Here is a 16,632-nt window from a genome sequence, read left to right as displayed (position 1 = left end):
TTTCCTTTATATACATCAAAATGCTGTACCTGTTCCTGGGGTGGGGCATGGCTCACAAGGCTTGCTCCAGGCTTTCCCAATATTATAGGTGCAGCAGCACATCTTTTTTGTTACGTTGAAAGGAAGTTCATTATCGCATGTTGTTCCATTGTAAGTTCGATAGCAAAAACTCTTCCGCATATCTAAAACAGATATTATTAGTCACTAGTGATGAGTGAACATTTTTGACAGGTTTCACTGTGGAAAAACACCCATAGACTCCAATGGCTACAAAAAAAGTCACATAAAAAAAAAAGTTCCACAGTAGGGAAAAAGTCTCAACAAAAAATGCCCATTGACTTCAATGTGTTTCCTGAAGTTTTGTGGTTTTGTAATTTTTTTGGCGAAGTAAAAAAATATGCTCATCATTAGTCACAGATATTAATATAGATATGGGGACACCTTCATTTATAGGCACACAACTTAAATTCAAACTTATAATTTAAAAGAATAAAAATTGCGATCTAATTATTTACTACCAATTTCTGTGGAACAATCATTTCCAGTCACATATCACTTGTTTTTTTTGCCCTACAAATTGATCCATTTATGGACTGATCACATTTTCATATTTGTAATTTCAGGAAAGTGGATTTAATCAATATCTAATAATTGAATCCACTTGAAACACAACTTACTTTTTTTATCATTGCTCATAACTGTCTAAATCAGTGCTGTCCAACTTCTGTGGTGCCGAGTGCATACATGGTGGAGGGCCGCTAATGGAAGCCAGTTTTGGCCACTCCCCCATTTTAAACCACACCCACTTCAAAACCACACCCATTTTATTACAATGGTTGCTGCAGGGATATCAACCATCATTCATATGTTAAAGAATTATATTATGTCATATTAAGACACACCCTTAAATCCATATGCCTCCTCCTCCCCTGTGGATAGCACAGCAACCCCCAGCATATAATTACACACCTTAGGGACCATTTAATGGCTATTTCCAACTGCTAACAAACTCCCAGAACAAACCCCTGCCAGGTTCACCTCCCACAGGCAGCATAGGGTAGGCAGAGTATGGCACACACAGGCAGCACTCTGCCTGCCTGTGTGTGCCATACTCTGCCTGCCCTATGCTGCCTGTGTGTTCCATACTCTACCTGCCCTATGCTGCTTGTGTTCCATACTCTGCCTGTCCTATGCTGCCTGTGTGTGCCATACTCTGCCTACCCTATGCTGCGTGTGTGTGCCATACTCTGCCTGTCCTATGCTGCCTGTGTGTGCCATACTCTGCCTGTCCTATGCTGCCTGTGTGTGCCATACTCTGCCTGTCCTATGCTGCCTGTGTGTGCCATACCCTCCCTGCCCTATGCTACCTATGTGCCATACTCTGCCTACCCTATGCTGCCTATACACAGGCATCATAGGCCAGGCAGTACATACAATGTCTGAGGTGTGAAGAGGTGAACAATGTGGGTGATTATAGCCTGAGCCTGAGGTGTAAACACTGCAGGGGGTGAACAATGCAGAGATTAAAAAGTGTGAACAACACAGGGGATTACATTTTTAAACAATACAGAGGGATTACAGCCTGAATCTGAGGTGATAACCATGCAGGGGGCCTAATCTCAGTACTGATACCATTTAAAGCTAACACAAAATTAAACCATCAAAGCAGCCAGACAGGTGGGGGGCCACACAGGGGGGGTTAAAGGGCCGCATGAGGCCCGCGGACCGCCAGTTGGACAGCACTGGTCTAAATAATTTATCATCCCAGGCGTTTAATTATTTTAGCTAAAATCCTGAAGGAACAGATAATGATAAACATCATTTTGGATTAATATAATTCCATGGTACATTTTCAAACATGATAATAAAAAACTGGTATCACAGTTACATACCCATGCAGTTATGTCCTCCATTTACTTGCATATACTCTGAAGGGCAAATGCACGTGTAATTCCCCAGGGTATTATAACAAGTTCCTGGTCCACATACACCAGGGTGGGTAAAGCATTCATCAATATCTACAACAGAAAAGATAGTAAAGGGTACATTACAAAACAGACTTTAGCACACTGCGGTTCTTTTCCACTACATGGTATTAGTTTGTTACCTTCACAAATGCGTGTCTCCTCACTAAGATAGTAGCCCTGTGGGCATTCACACTGGAAGCTTCCAAAGGTATTTATACAGTTACCACCTTGGCAGAGACCTGGTAACTCCTGGCACTCATCAATATCTAAATTAGTAGAAAAAAATATAAAAAAAATATGTATATATATTTTTAAAGCATTTCAAATATTTTTTTACAAGATGTTCACATAATGAAAATACAAATTAATGATGCAATTACATTAGGAAACATTTAAATATTCTTTTACTGTAATAATAAAACAGTACCTTGTATTTGATGCCAGATACAATTAACCCTTATAAGAGGCAAAACAATCCTATTGGGTTTAATTATTCTTGAAATAATTTTTTAGTAGACTTAGGGGCAGATTTATCAAAGTACGATTTTCGTAAAATCCAAAAAAATTGTATCAAATATGATTTTTTTGTATCGTGCTTTTTAAAGTACGAAAAATTTGTATTTCAAAATACGAAAAAATTGTATCTGAACGTATAATGGGCGAAAAGTAAGATTTTTTTCGTATTTGAACAATAGGAAAATGCAGGAAAACCTTTCTGACTTTGATCCTTCAGTGCATGATTTTGGAAGCCTCCCACAGGACTCAATGGCACTCTGCAGCTCCAACCCGGCCCAAGGAAAGTCTCCCATAGGAATCAATGGCACTCTGCAGCTCCAACCCGGCCCAAGGAAAGTCTCCCATAGGGCTCAATGGCACTCTGCAGCTCCAACCCGGCCCAAGGAAAGTCTCCCATAGGACTCAATGGCACTCTGCAGCTCCAACCTGGCCCAAGGAAAGTCTCCCATAGGAATCAATGGCACTCTGCAGCTCCAACCTGGCCCAAGGAAAGTCTCCCATAGGGCTCAATGGCACTCTGCAGCTCCAACCTGGCCCAAGGAAAGTCTCCCATAGGGCTCAATGGCACTCTGCAGCTCCAACCTGGCCCAAGGAAAGTCTCCCATAGGACTCAATGGCACTCTGCAGCTCCAACCTGGCCCAAGGAAAGTCTCCCATAAGGCTCAATGGCACTCCGCAGCTCCAACCTGGCCCAAGGAAAGTCTCCCATAGGGCTCAATGGCACTCTGCAGCTCCAACCTGGCCCAAGGAAAGTCTCCCATAGGGCTCAATGGCACTCTGCAGCTCCAACCTGGCCCAAGGAAAGTCTCCCATAGGGCTCAATGGCACTCTGCAGCTCCAACCTGGCCCAAGGAAAGTCTCCCATAGGACTCAATGGCACTCTGCAGCTCCAACTTGGCCCAAAGCTTGAATGAATCTGAAACTTTTGTACTCAGCGCGACAGTACGATTTTGTTGCGCTTTTTTGTCGTGCTTTTTGTCGTAAAGTACGAAAAAGTCTCGCAAATGTACGAAAAAGTCGCAGAAAATAAGCAAAAGTCTTAACCTTTAAAACAAATACGAATTTTGTGTATTCGGACCAGTCGTACTTTGATGAATGTGCCCCTTAAGATATGGAGATACAAATGACAGAAAGACCCCTTATCTGGAAAACCCCAGGTCCCAAGCATTCTGGTTCCCATACCTGTATATAAATGCGACTTGATAAGTTAACTCCATTAAGGGAATTGAGAGAAAATGTAATTCTAAGAAAACTTAAGCTAATATATGATTATTAAAATTTCTCAATGCTTTTAATGTTATTAGTAAATGTAATTGATATTGAAAGGAGAGTTTGCTATTCCCTTCACTGCTTGTCTAATAACAGAAACAATACAGCAGATCCCCTCTCCTCCAGCCAAGACTTCAGTTCTCACAATGCCTTACACTTACTTCTGTGATTCTTCTTCTGAGGTATGTTAATCACATGCAAGGTATTGTGGGATTTTAAGCCTTTCCCGAAGGACAGCAAACAATGTTATAGTGGTATGAGTAGTCAGTACAAGCAGTGAAGGAAACAGTCAAACAGATAGTGTTTCAATTGCAACTATTTAATAACTTTCAATGTCATGAATAATTACATTTTCTTTCATAATGCACAAGTGCAATTATCTTTTTTATTTTATTATTTTTGGGTAGAATTTTAAAGAAAAAGGAATTTTGGTTTAATTCAGTATTCTACCATGGTACACGGACATGTCTAGACTGCACAACAAAAGATAACAGATTTAGACATTGCTGGAACTTGATTTAACAGATGAAGTTGTCCAAATAGTCTATATGAGTTAATAGCAGGCATTCCACACCTCATAGACTTAAGTAATGCTTTAGAGGAAGAGCTATGGGATCAGATTTGCAGAAGGTCTGGGACTACGGAAGACAATTCACAGCAAGCAGAAACTGGAATTGGAAGTACAATTTGTACAGCCCTAAACATGAAATGGGACTGCCTGTGCCAGCTGGCATTCAACAGCTAGATCTCTTTTCAATAAACATTACAAACTATGGAACCAAATATGCTCCTATTTGGATAGTGGGCACAAAAACGCATAACTCAGGAACAATCAAGTGGATAGCTAGGGTAGATTGTTGTACTTGACTAGTAGTTTTATACAGCGTATGCATCTATTTTATAGAATGAAAGAAATGGTTATTAGAGTAAAACATACTTAGGGGCACATTTATCAAAGTACGATTGTTTTCGTATGCCAAAATTCGTATTTTTAAAGTTTTCGTACTGTGCGTATTTTTTGCGACTTTTTCGTTAATTTGCGCAATTTTTTCTTACTTTGTGACTATTTGCACAACAATTTGTTTCACCGAGTATGAAAATTTCGGATTCATTAAAGCTTCGTTATAGTGACTTACCTTGGGCCAGGTTGGAGCTGCAGAGTGCAATTGAGTCCTATGGGAGGCTTCAAAAAAATGCACAGTAGGATCAAAGTCAGAAAGATTTTCCCACAGTTTACGATCGTTCGGATATGAACATTTTGTGACTTTTGGAACGCCAATACGATATTATCATGACTATTAAAATTTTTTCATAAGCATTTTCGTGAAATTTTCGATCATCAGAAATTATCGTATCTAATCCGAATTTTCCCTTTTTCGGAATTCGAACTCATACTTTGATGGATCTGCCCCATAGTGTATTTAAAAAAAATGCAATTAACTCAAAGTTTCAATTACCCTCACAGATGCTATCTACCCTTTATAAATATTCTCACCTTCTAAAATTATGGTTATTGGGTTGGGTCGAAAGCCTTCTCCTCCTGGGCACAATGTATTATATTCAGCTTGAAAAATAAAGGGTTTAAATGTTAAATGTGATGCTTCCTTTAGGAATAAAATGTAATCTTGAAATTGAATGAAACTGAATGAAAACATAAACAGACATCTATATTTTTCTGTAATAATTATATAGAATATAACATTAATGAACCATATTGCATTTGAAATGTTTGAATAAAAGCAGTGAGCATGTAACATAGTAAGTTGGGTTGAAAAAAGACATACGTCCATCAAGTTCAACCATAAAATCAAGTTCAACCATAAAAATGTCTACATCAGTGGCTGAAAACAGAATGCCTGCACTCAAAAGCTCTTGATACTGATACCAGTATCTTGGTACCAATATCTAATACCGGTTCAGGTAAAGGAAATCAACAAAATGTTTCTTACAGCTGTTTACAGGGGGGCAGATCTCACATGGGTTTCCCCATGCTTTCCCCAGAGAACAGCAGCATGATGAACGGCTGACTCCAACTCCAATCTCCGTGCTGCAAGAGATTGTTCCATCGCCACGGGCACCATGGTTCAGGTAGCAATTGCCAACTCTTGTATCTGTAAAATAGATGTTGCGGTTAGACCAAAGCACTGAGACATCTCATTGACTCTTTTTAACTGCTACTTATAAAATAAAGCAATCCAAAAAAAACCACAATGAAGTATTAGACACCCCCCCTCAGATCCAGGCAGTAAATTTAGAATCCTTTCAGAGTTTACCATTAATGGCTAATCAAAAAGTATACAAGATTTTTGTCTTGTGAGTTAAAAAAAAATGCTTTTGATTTGCAGAGCTTGCCAAACTAGTGTCTGGCTTTTTGGCCCCCCTGTTTCATGAGATATTATGGACCAGTGCTGATTCTTTCAGGCATCTGAAACACTTCATTGTGAAGAGGAGGGGTTTTTTAACAGCAGGTTAAATGAGGTTTGCTTGTTTGACCGTTCCAGCTATGTTCGAGGAACATATGAGTCTCTGCACTACATTATTTGTCAAGTTGGTCTGAATCCAGTCTAGCTTCTGAACAATGCTATAATTAAATTTTAAGCCTCATGAAAATGGCAGTTGCACAGAGTCTGATTTTCTGCAGTATTAAATTAGTAAAAAGTATGGCATTTGGACAGATCTGTCATTTACAGGACCGATTCCAAAATCAAGCTGCCAAAATAATAAACTTTAAATATGTCTTTTTTGCCTGTAGGGAGGCATTGGCAAAATCTGCCAAAGGAAGGATCACTCTCCTAGACGGTTCCTAGTTGTTATGGAGCTAAAACTCCCAGCATACTCAGTAGGCCAGCTCTGAGAGCTACAATTATTCACTGACAGCAGAAGATCCACAGACGGATTATAGTTGGCCTAAATATTCAGTTCTGGAAAATGTTCTCTTTATTATAAACTCGTGGTGCTGCAGACTGCCTAATTAAGGACAGGTGCACACATTTTCTAAATATATCAATGGGCCAATTCTTTTTTTTGTTTTGTGCTTGTGCGTCCCTTTTTGGTTTAAATTTAGCATACAGACATTACAAAACATTTTTTGTTAAATCACCTAGATACAGGATGTTAATCCATAGTCATACAGCTGTTGGGAACCCCCACATTCCTAAGTGAGCCTTGGGGAATATATATTTGCACAATTTACAGGGTTCATACAGGGCACAACCATTAAGATGAATAGTACGTTGAGTTTAAATGAGGTATTTATTGATGCAAATATAAAGCTGCTGTAGCACAACCAATGTTGTTTGGCAGTGACCTTCAGCCTGTGGCTCTATTGAAGCACAGCCTGTTGCTTTAATGAAGCACATATCATAAAGGGACTGTAGTGTAGTAGGTCGGAATTAGTAAGGGAGCCTGCTGCCCTAGAATAAGAGGATGTAGCACCAAAGCACCAATCTATTTAACAGATTAGAGACAGAAACTCATTGATATGGTTCAGAGGAATGATTGATTTCTTTCTCTGCTATCTAACTAACATGCACAGCCTATACAAGAGGAAGTAACTGATTTAAAAGGAAGCTATGCTGCATATATACATTCTAAACTATTTCTAGACTAAAACCCATGAAAGGCACATTAAAAAATGTCTAAACTTTCATGGTTTGTGGACTGAAAATATAAGCATCCTAATCATTTCTATCTTTTAACATGCTTTCTTAAATGGATAATATAATAAAAAGTGCAAAATGTTCTACCGGTCTAGCCACCTATAGCAACCAATCAGCAGGAAGTCACTGGTCAGTTGTTTAAAAACATCTGAATGGCTACTACAGGTAAGTAGTGTGAGAAATGCAGAAGAGCTTATAAAAGCCTTATATTCAAAATCAGGCCATATTTGTCATTTAAGCTGAGCCCTCCTGTACCTGCCCAACCACACCAAGAGTTCCAGTCCAAACATTTGGCCATGTATGATCTAAAACAATGATCTAACCCTTGCATTATCTTAAACAACTGCACCAGACTGAGTAATGCATAGTAAGCAGTAGGTAGCATTTATGTTACCAGGTTACTAGACCAGGTGCAAACCTGTATTAAAAGTTTTTTCTGTTTAATAGTTTTGAATGTGATCTTACCAACACAACCCACTCCTGTAGGGTTGAGCTGAAAATCTGGTGGACAGTTACATTCGTATCTCCCAGGAGTGTTAACACAAAAGCCATTAACACAATTAATTGGATCAGCACACTCATCGACATCTACAAAGAAATACAATATCAATTGTTAGTAGACAATTATTTAGAAAACAAGAGATGGAACTAAATCATATTTTTTGTTAAAGTTAAAGCTGTTTGAACCTGGTGTGTCCTTTTACCTGATAGGGAATCTTACAAAGTTACAGGGCTGTTTCTGCAGAATCTCTGTAATGCTCTGTAACCCTGAAATCTAATGCTTGGCATTTCAATAATACTAGTGTAGTCTCTCTACAGTGTCTTTAAAATGTCCTTTTTTCTCACAAAACTGAAATAGAAGATATTTATTGTAGTGGCCCATTATAATTCATATTTACTGCTCATATCTAATCCAAGTGTTTAGAATTACAAGGATATGTCAAAAGACATTTTAAATTTCCTTTTGGTGTACACTATGAAGTCAAGCAATGTATATGTTATAGTATGACATATAACCTAAACTATGCTAGATTGAGTAAATTGTTACTGTTTAATCTATGTAAATATTAGAGGTTAAAATGTATCATTTATTAGGCTACTGCAAATACTTGAACTCTATTTACATTTCAAGTTCATCCACTATTATATTTGTCCATTATAAAGATCACATATATTACATTTCTAGGAAAGTGTTTAAGGTTTTCCCAAAGTCTACCAAACAGTTTACAAGACTTCCAAGTTTTCCATGTTTTCTTCAACACAGTATAGCCATATATTTCTTAGTAGTGTCAGTTGGTTTAATCTTTTTGATTGTACACAATAATGATACACAAGTCCTGTTATACACTTCCATATCTATATTCTATATCTATCTACAGAATCTATCATCTATCTATCTATCTATCTATCTATCTATCTATCATAAATGCAAAAAGCTTGTCTTTAATAAACAGACTCCTAGTGACGTAATGCCATAGACCTTCCCCTCACCCAGGAGGCCAAAGGGTTTGTCCCCTCAATAGTTATGCCACTGAAGGCAGCTTTTATAAATATCTGTATTACATTTTTGCAGAAAGTTTTATATGTGCTCCTTATAAATCTGCTTTTGAGATTCTTCCAAAGTTTGTAACTGTTTTCTAAACCTTTTTACCTGTACAGTTTCCTCCAGTCCTGTCCAGTTCATAACCCTCATTGCAGATACAACGAAACATTCCTGGAAGGTTGCTGCAGGTTCCAAACACACATATATTCTGGAAAGCGCATTCATCAATATCTACAATGATAAATCATAGCAGCTTGTAATATGTACGTGTGCCAGTAGGTAAAAAATGATTAAAAACAATATTTTTTAAGGTTCTGCTGGCAGCAAATATTAATAATATTAATAACACAGTGCAAAAGTAAGTGCTTTACTATGTTGTAGAACCTGTAAGAGTTCCTTATAAAGCCAAGAATTAACAAATGAAGATAGACAGTATGACACAATAGCATTACTTTTGAAAAGAAGATGGGCTAGCAGATACCATATTGGTAAGCAATAAGATTTTAGCTAAATATTTATGGTAAACGTTAATATTTTACTCCAGTTCTTTACATGAAGGAAAAATATTCTATATTCAAAATGAACCAAAAAGATAAAAGGCTCATGCACAAAGACCCACACCATGGGGAAAATGCAAAAAAAAATGCCTATAGCTATAAGACCAAGTCTATGAGTAAAACATATCACAAAAGCAATTATTGAGAGCTTCTCAAGTATAAAAGAAGGCAGTTGTTTATGAAAAAGTAAAAAGGCTTATATTAAGGCATAGAAAAAAAGCCTAATACGTTCCATACCTTTTGGGACATTTAGTCATAGGGATTCCATATCTGTATATATTATACACCTGTTGTGAATTTACACTCTTATTGCCAAACAACCAAGAAAAATGATAAATGAACCTGGTACTGAAACCCCCTAAAGCCTTCAGGAATATTTACACATGTTTATTCTGCAAAGACCCATGGCAGGAAGCTGTGATGCCAAGACACATTGGAAGTAATTTATAAAGTTCGTGCAGAGGATATTTGGTTGTTTGCGCATGTTTTCCCCTAAAGACTTACATTTTGCACTTACATTTTGCACTGTAGTGAAATGCAAGTTGCACACAAAAATTCACAAATGAGATTTGCATGAGCATGCCCCCTGTGTGCATTTATTATGCCCAAATATATCACAGATTTTCTCTTTGCAAATATAAATTTGCAATTTGTAAATTATGTTTGCACATTAAATTCACCAGTCTTGTCCAGCTTTATAAATATAAACATGGGCAGGGCAAATATGTTCACTGCCGAATAATTCTGCGCTGTGTGAATTTTATAAATGACCCCCATTGTTTCAGTGATATATTTCTAAGCATTATAAGAGGTGCCCAGGGGCAATATGACTTATATGCTTAATATGATTTGTTTTCCAGAGTTTTTCTATTAAGTAGCCTGGAGTCACTTTTGTATGTGCATATTTTTGGCAGGAATTGCTAATTTACAAAATTTAACATTTCTGAATATTTGTTTGATCAAGCTATTACTTTGTGTATTCTGTAAGAATGTCAGGGGTATAAATATATATTACACTGGTTATATAAAGTTTCCCTTTTATCCATCAGCGTTGCTCTGAAAGTCTGATCCAAGGACCTTTTTGGCTTACGTTCTAAGAGACAGTAAATTGAGATTTTTTCAAAGTTTCAATCCATTTATGCCTAACAGAGTATAAGGGTTCAGAATGTGCCACACTGCTGGCATATTTGTTGACTGGCAACTGTACACAGTGCAGTGGTTTTGAAACACTGGTCTAACTGATTCATACTGATGTCGTTAAATGCATATAAAACATAAAATGGAAAATCAGATGACTATTTTCTAGTGAAAAATAATACTGAGTAGTAAGGCCACCCACAGTGGCCAATAAATATATGCCTTTATGCTTGGGCAATGCTTTCATAACATACAAATTTGCTGACATACACTATGGCCTAGCTATACATATCCATCATGGGATGATGAAACTGAGATTCAAGAACAAATGCAGAGCCATACACTGGACACACCTGACCTAGATTTTCCTAGATTTTAGCTTAAATCGATTAAAAACAACATTGAGCAGATAGCTTTCTGTAGTTTGCTAGGGAGCCATCGAGATGTATTTTCACAATCACTATGCTCTGTGGCTAGGAAAGAGATTCTAAGTGCTTTATTAAAATATCATCAATTCTATCCAAACAGTATTTTTGCTTTGAGTTTCACATTTAGTATGAAGAATATCATTAAAACAATCCTGACAGGATTGCTGTCTCGCCACTTGAATGATGTAGGCCAAAGCCTTCTTGGAAGCAATATCTTTTATATATGGAGCATATGCTCGGCAATCTCCTGTCAGGTCATGCTTTTCCAAGAAATTTATGTGGTTTCCTTCGGCTCAGCCAATCCAAACTTGGAGAAACAAAATGAAACTTTGGTGGACTTACCTTGGCAAGACCTGCTGTCTGAAGCTGGAGTGAATCCCATGTCACATTCACATCTATAGGAGCCTGGGATATTCAGGCACTGTCCATTCTCACATAGATTAATATTTTCGGTGCACTCATCAACATCTGTGCACAAAAAGAAATGGTGAGTTATTTCATTTCATTGCATTGGAGGGTGCTTCATTATGAGGTGCATATTTCTTTCTGTTTTCATCATGGAGATCAAGTGAGTTGGCTGTTTTCCAGATCTTTCAGATGAGGAACAAAACACTGCTAGGCCAGATATGTGTAAAATGTAAGACCGGTACATTTTATTTTCAACAGCAATTTATATTTGGCAGTTCAAACGGGTCATGTAATAGAAAATATAACATATTTCATGAGCTGTCTTTATTTTACTATTGCGCATATGGTCACATGTATGCCAGATAAAGTATGAGCTGCAAGCAATAACCTAAAACAGATGAGAAAAAAGCATAGTACTGTGATAACTATTGCAGTAATTGTAAGCAGGTGGTTCATGCCACCACTGCTGAACTCCATCATAGTTATATGGTTCTACCCAATAGTGTAGTGTATAGTGCAGTCATCAGCTCAAACATTCTGCTAGAAGGTCCATATTAGACCAGAAGAACAATGTGGAGCCTGAGCTGACAGCAAGAAAAGCCTGAAAGGAAAAGGCAGGCTCAGACCCAGCCTAAAAACAGAACACCAGACAGTAGGACTATGCCAAGGGCCCCCCCACTCAAAAAATGGAAACTCTCTTTATGTTACTACACTAAAATAAATAGGGTAACCCTCACCACATGATGCATACAACTGATTGAACAATTACTATTCAGGGTTTTGTCCCTGGAATGACATCTATAACAATATAACAATATTTGCTACTGTTCTAATAACATTAAGTTAGCACCCAGTTTAAGTGGCGCAGGGCCAAGCTCCAGAGGGAAGCTCCTCATCTTGGCTGCAAGTCTTGGGGGCTGTTTCAGCTGACAGTGCAAATGCGCTAAAGTAGTGTCTGCAGATGTTCATTTAAGACATATTTACATAGTTTTGTGCCAGCATTTTGGGAGCAACTGCTAATGCAAAACGGCAACTGTTATATGTGTATTGTATATTAGATTTGGTGATTTAAGTCTTAGTTACTGCAGTATATTATTAAACAGAGCTGCTGAACTGTTTTACCAGTCTTTGGGCTTGGTGAAAGATTACTACAGTGAGAAATCAGCAATTAAAAGTAGGGTATCCTCCAACTTTGCCTAAAGTAGATATATATAGTTACATAGTTAAGTTGGGTTAAAAAAATAGACTGAAGTTCATCAACTTCAACCCCTCTAAGTGAACCCCAGCACACACACATATACTTACCTATCTATAAACGCACATTTTAATATCATAATAGCTTTGGATACTATGCTTGTTCAAGAACTCATCCAGGCCCCTCTTAAAGGCATTGACAGAATCTGCCATCACAACATCACTAGGAAGGGCCAGCGCCGGATTTCAACTTCAGGTGCCGCGAGGCCGCCCCCACTCTGCGCCCCCACTCCCCCCCTGCGTGCGCAAGTGTGCATGCGCTCTGTATGGGAGCAAATTTTCGAAATTTTGCTGCGGTGGGGTGGCATGCTGCCCCTAAGTTTATGCCGCCCCTAAGTTTATGCCACCCTAGGCCTGGGCCTTGTGGGCTCGCCACAAATCCGGGCCTGGGAAGGACATTCCCCAACCTCACTGCCCTCACCGTGGAAAAACTACTTACGCTGCTTCAAATGGAAGCTCCGTTCCTCTAATCTAAAGGGGTGGCCTCTGGTGCACTTTTTATGGGAAAAAAGAACATCCCCTATAATCAGCCTATAATCCCCTCTAATGTACTTGTATAGAGTAATCATGTCCCCTCGCAAGTGCATATTTTCTAGAGAGAATAACCCCAAATCTTCCATTCCATTTACCAGTTTAGTTGCTTCTAGAGTAAAAGTGTGTTTTAGATGTCATATGCTAGTATTGTTATACAAGTTTTACTCCCATACTGAGCCATCAACCAACCATGGTGTACACTCAGATCTCATTAAGTGGAAATGTTGCCCTAATAGTGTACTAGTATTGTCCCTTTTATTAAAGAAAATCAATGTGCCTATTCATCAGAATCAAGCCAAATGTTTTGTGTTGAATAATAATGAGCACTATGTTCCATTCAATTCTCTCTTCTTCTATGGGCACCCTACCAACCATTAAAATCATTTTAAGTGTTATCATGAATTGGTAGTAACATGATAACATTGGTTTTAAATTGGGAACTGTTGCTGGGCATAAAACAATAACAAGTGAAAAAAATCAATCTCTCCATACCACTGAAGAGAGTTTAAAGTTTGTCCCACATCAACAGGTTTGTGCAACAAATGATGAATCAGTGCAATACTATCCCAGTGTCTAATATATTTACATACATAAATTGTACAAGATTAAATTGTAGGTTAAAATTGTAAAAGAGTTTTTATTGTGTTAAAACAGATTTTAACTTTTTACCTGAGCAAGTAAATCCATCTCCAGTATATCCTTCTGCACAAGAGCAATGGTATGAACCAGGTGTATTAAGACAGTGGGCAGATACACTACATCGATGGGTTCCATTTAAGCACTCATCCAGATCTTTATGAAAAAGAACAATTTTTTGTAAAATATACATTACACAATTTTAAGGCGCAGATTTTAGATTCCATACTTTTTCTGCATTGCTAATATGTATACATGCTTATATATAATAATGATTTAAATTACATACATTTATTACTATTGACAGGATATTTTAGCCAGAAATCTTGCTAACCAAGGCTCAGCACGTGCCACGCCTTGTTGTCCTACAGTAAACTGCAAATTTTTACCAAAAATATAGACTTGCCTGTTTTATTTTTTAAAGATTTTTTCCTTGTTTGGTGTGAAAAATTTCCATAATGAAAATACCTTTAGTTGCCATAGTTTAATCAATATCTGAGTAAAACGAGCCAACACCCTCTGCCAAAACAGTACGATATTGCCCAATACTGAATTTATAGAACATAAATCCATTCTTTTTTAATCAATATCCCATAGAAACAAATTATTGCTGCCCAGTATTGTAAACACACACACAATAGGTCTGAATTCATTTTATTAAATTTATATTATATTACTAAGATTGTTCTTATGTTGACTACCACCAGTTACAGCACTACAAAGTAATTTCAGTTTGTCTTTAGAAAATAACCCAATAAATGTGTATGGCAAATAAAAAGAAGTCATATTAAAATACCTACCATTACATTTTATGCCATTTCCAATCCACCCTTCTTTGCAAGTACACTTAAAGCTTCCTGGTACATTTAAACATGTAGCATGTAGATGACAGTTATGGGTGTCAATTTCACACTCATCCACATCTGCAAAAGAACCAGATCAGTAAGTAAAGAAAAACATTGGTTCCTCTGGTGGGAGACCTTAGTATGTACAATGGAGAATATAGTTTATGGTGTGCTGGAAATGCACTGAAATTAACAAAAGGAAACTCCCATTGTACAACATGGTGCTATATTCATGCAAACGTATACTCATCTAGAAGCTAATATTTAGATTGAATGGACGATTTTGGCAGGAGCATACATGGACATTCTTTGTCCTAAGTAATAGTTTATATTTTAAATAAATGTGCTGCAAGATTTGAAGATGTTCATTCAAATAAGAAATTCAATATATTATAATTTGTACTTTAATCGTAATGACAATGTTTGTGAATAATAAGTAGGGATCTAGCATCTTTATTTTTCTTTTGTAATAGAAAAGAACCACACATTTTTAGGCAAAGCCTTCCATATGTGCAGACAATAAAAAAGTAATTCTAAGAGACATTAATAAGCAAGAAAGCAGAGGGGTATTTTTTTCCTAAGAACCTTTGATCTACTTTCCAAACACACTTTTTCAATGGATTTTGATGCAGTTTAATTACTATAATACTTATTGTACAACCTTGATAATGTTTCTCAGGCAAGGAATATAATCATTTCCAGACCCAGGGAAAATAGCAGACATGTTCTTTTAATAGCAATACAATAAAGATGGCCCCATGAACACATCCCATTATTTAGCACTGCTGTGTTGGTTGTTGCAATTAGGACATTAGTAGCTTTTGGCAAGCCTTAGTCCTGTACATTTCATTAAGAATAATGGGTATCATATTTCAGAAATTAATAACACAGACAGGCATATTTTTAGCAGCCACTTTTGGCAGAAGAACTCAATACTATTGAAAAGAATACAATTGTAATTATATATATATATATATATATTTTTTTTTTTTTTTTCTCATCAACAATCATGGGTTTTGGCAGATGTTAGTACCTTATACTATATATATACATTTATGACCTTTCACAAGTTCAGTCTGTATTTAAAGCATGTTATTTTCAAACTTTACTATTTTATTTCTTTAAAGGAGAAGGAAAGTCTAAATCAATAGAGGTTGCAAAATATTAGGCATCCCCCAGTAATTGTAAAAGCTTACCTGATACCACAGGCCAGTGCTCCTCTTAGCAGAAAACTGCACCAGCCTGGGTAATTTGTGCAGAAGTTCTTGTGCACATGAGTGGAAGAGCTAGCTTTTAAGGTGGCCATAAACGGGTCGATTTCAGCTGCCAATACCAGTCCTTTAGACCGATCCAGCAGTGGTCCCCGATCTGACAGCACCTATGCCCGCTGGTGGACATATCAGGAGAAGATCTGCTCACTTGGCGACCTCGCCAAAGGAGCCAATCTTACAGTGTATGGCCAACTTTAGTTTCTATGTTCGGCTTTCACTCTACTGTGCATGCGCTTGGCTAAATTTGAACAAAAAGACAGAAGACTCTAATTAAGATGCTGGCAATGTTTTTTTGCAGAAATAACCTGGGCCGGTGCAGTTTTTAGCGAAGAGGTGCACTGAAACAGGCTATCAGGTAAGCGATTTTAATCACTGGGGCACCCCCCAGTGATTTAAACTTTCCTTCTCTTTAAAAGGCACAAGAAATGACTTTGTTTCTTGGTGTTTCTGCTGTATCTGTACATTGAGATCTTACTCCCAAATTTTTTTATTATTTTGAATTAGCCCATAACTTTAGAAGTCTTTTCCACAGGGCCGTGCAAAAAAAGGAACTGGAAAAGATATTCACATGGATGCCACTGACATCATGGAAATTAACACAAATTCCA

The 16,632-nt window shown here is 37.4% G+C and overlaps 1 protein-coding gene across 1 annotated transcript in view; it reads right to left on the bottom strand.

The window, feature by feature from the left end:
* The window catches only part of fbn2 (fibrillin 2 (congenital contractural arachnodactyly)), a 143,189-nt gene that overhangs the window by 40,487 nt on the left and 86,070 nt on the right, over nt 1-16,632 (bottom strand). Inside the window, exons 32-41 of the mRNA XM_002931725.4 lie at nt 14,709-14,831; nt 13,942-14,064; nt 11,419-11,544; nt 9,063-9,185; nt 7,877-7,999; nt 5,702-5,863; nt 5,248-5,316; nt 2,108-2,233; nt 1,893-2,018; nt 30-182 (exon numbers count right to left, since the gene is read on the bottom strand). Coding sequence (XP_002931771.2) covers nt 30-182; nt 1,893-2,018; nt 2,108-2,233; nt 5,248-5,316; nt 5,702-5,863; nt 7,877-7,999; nt 9,063-9,185; nt 11,419-11,544; nt 13,942-14,064; nt 14,709-14,831 — 1,254 coding nt within the window. The remainder of the gene's footprint in view (nt 1-29; nt 183-1,892; nt 2,019-2,107; nt 2,234-5,247; nt 5,317-5,701; nt 5,864-7,876; nt 8,000-9,062; nt 9,186-11,418; nt 11,545-13,941; nt 14,065-14,708; nt 14,832-16,632) is intronic.

This window comes from Xenopus tropicalis, chromosome 1 (assembly GCF_000004195.4).
Source record: "Xenopus tropicalis strain Nigerian chromosome 1, UCB_Xtro_10.0, whole genome shotgun sequence".
Lineage (NCBI taxonomy): Eukaryota > Metazoa > Chordata > Amphibia > Anura > Pipidae > Xenopus > Xenopus tropicalis.
Note: the sequence above shows the minus strand (reverse complement) of the source record. Positions and strands in the feature narration are given on the sequence as shown.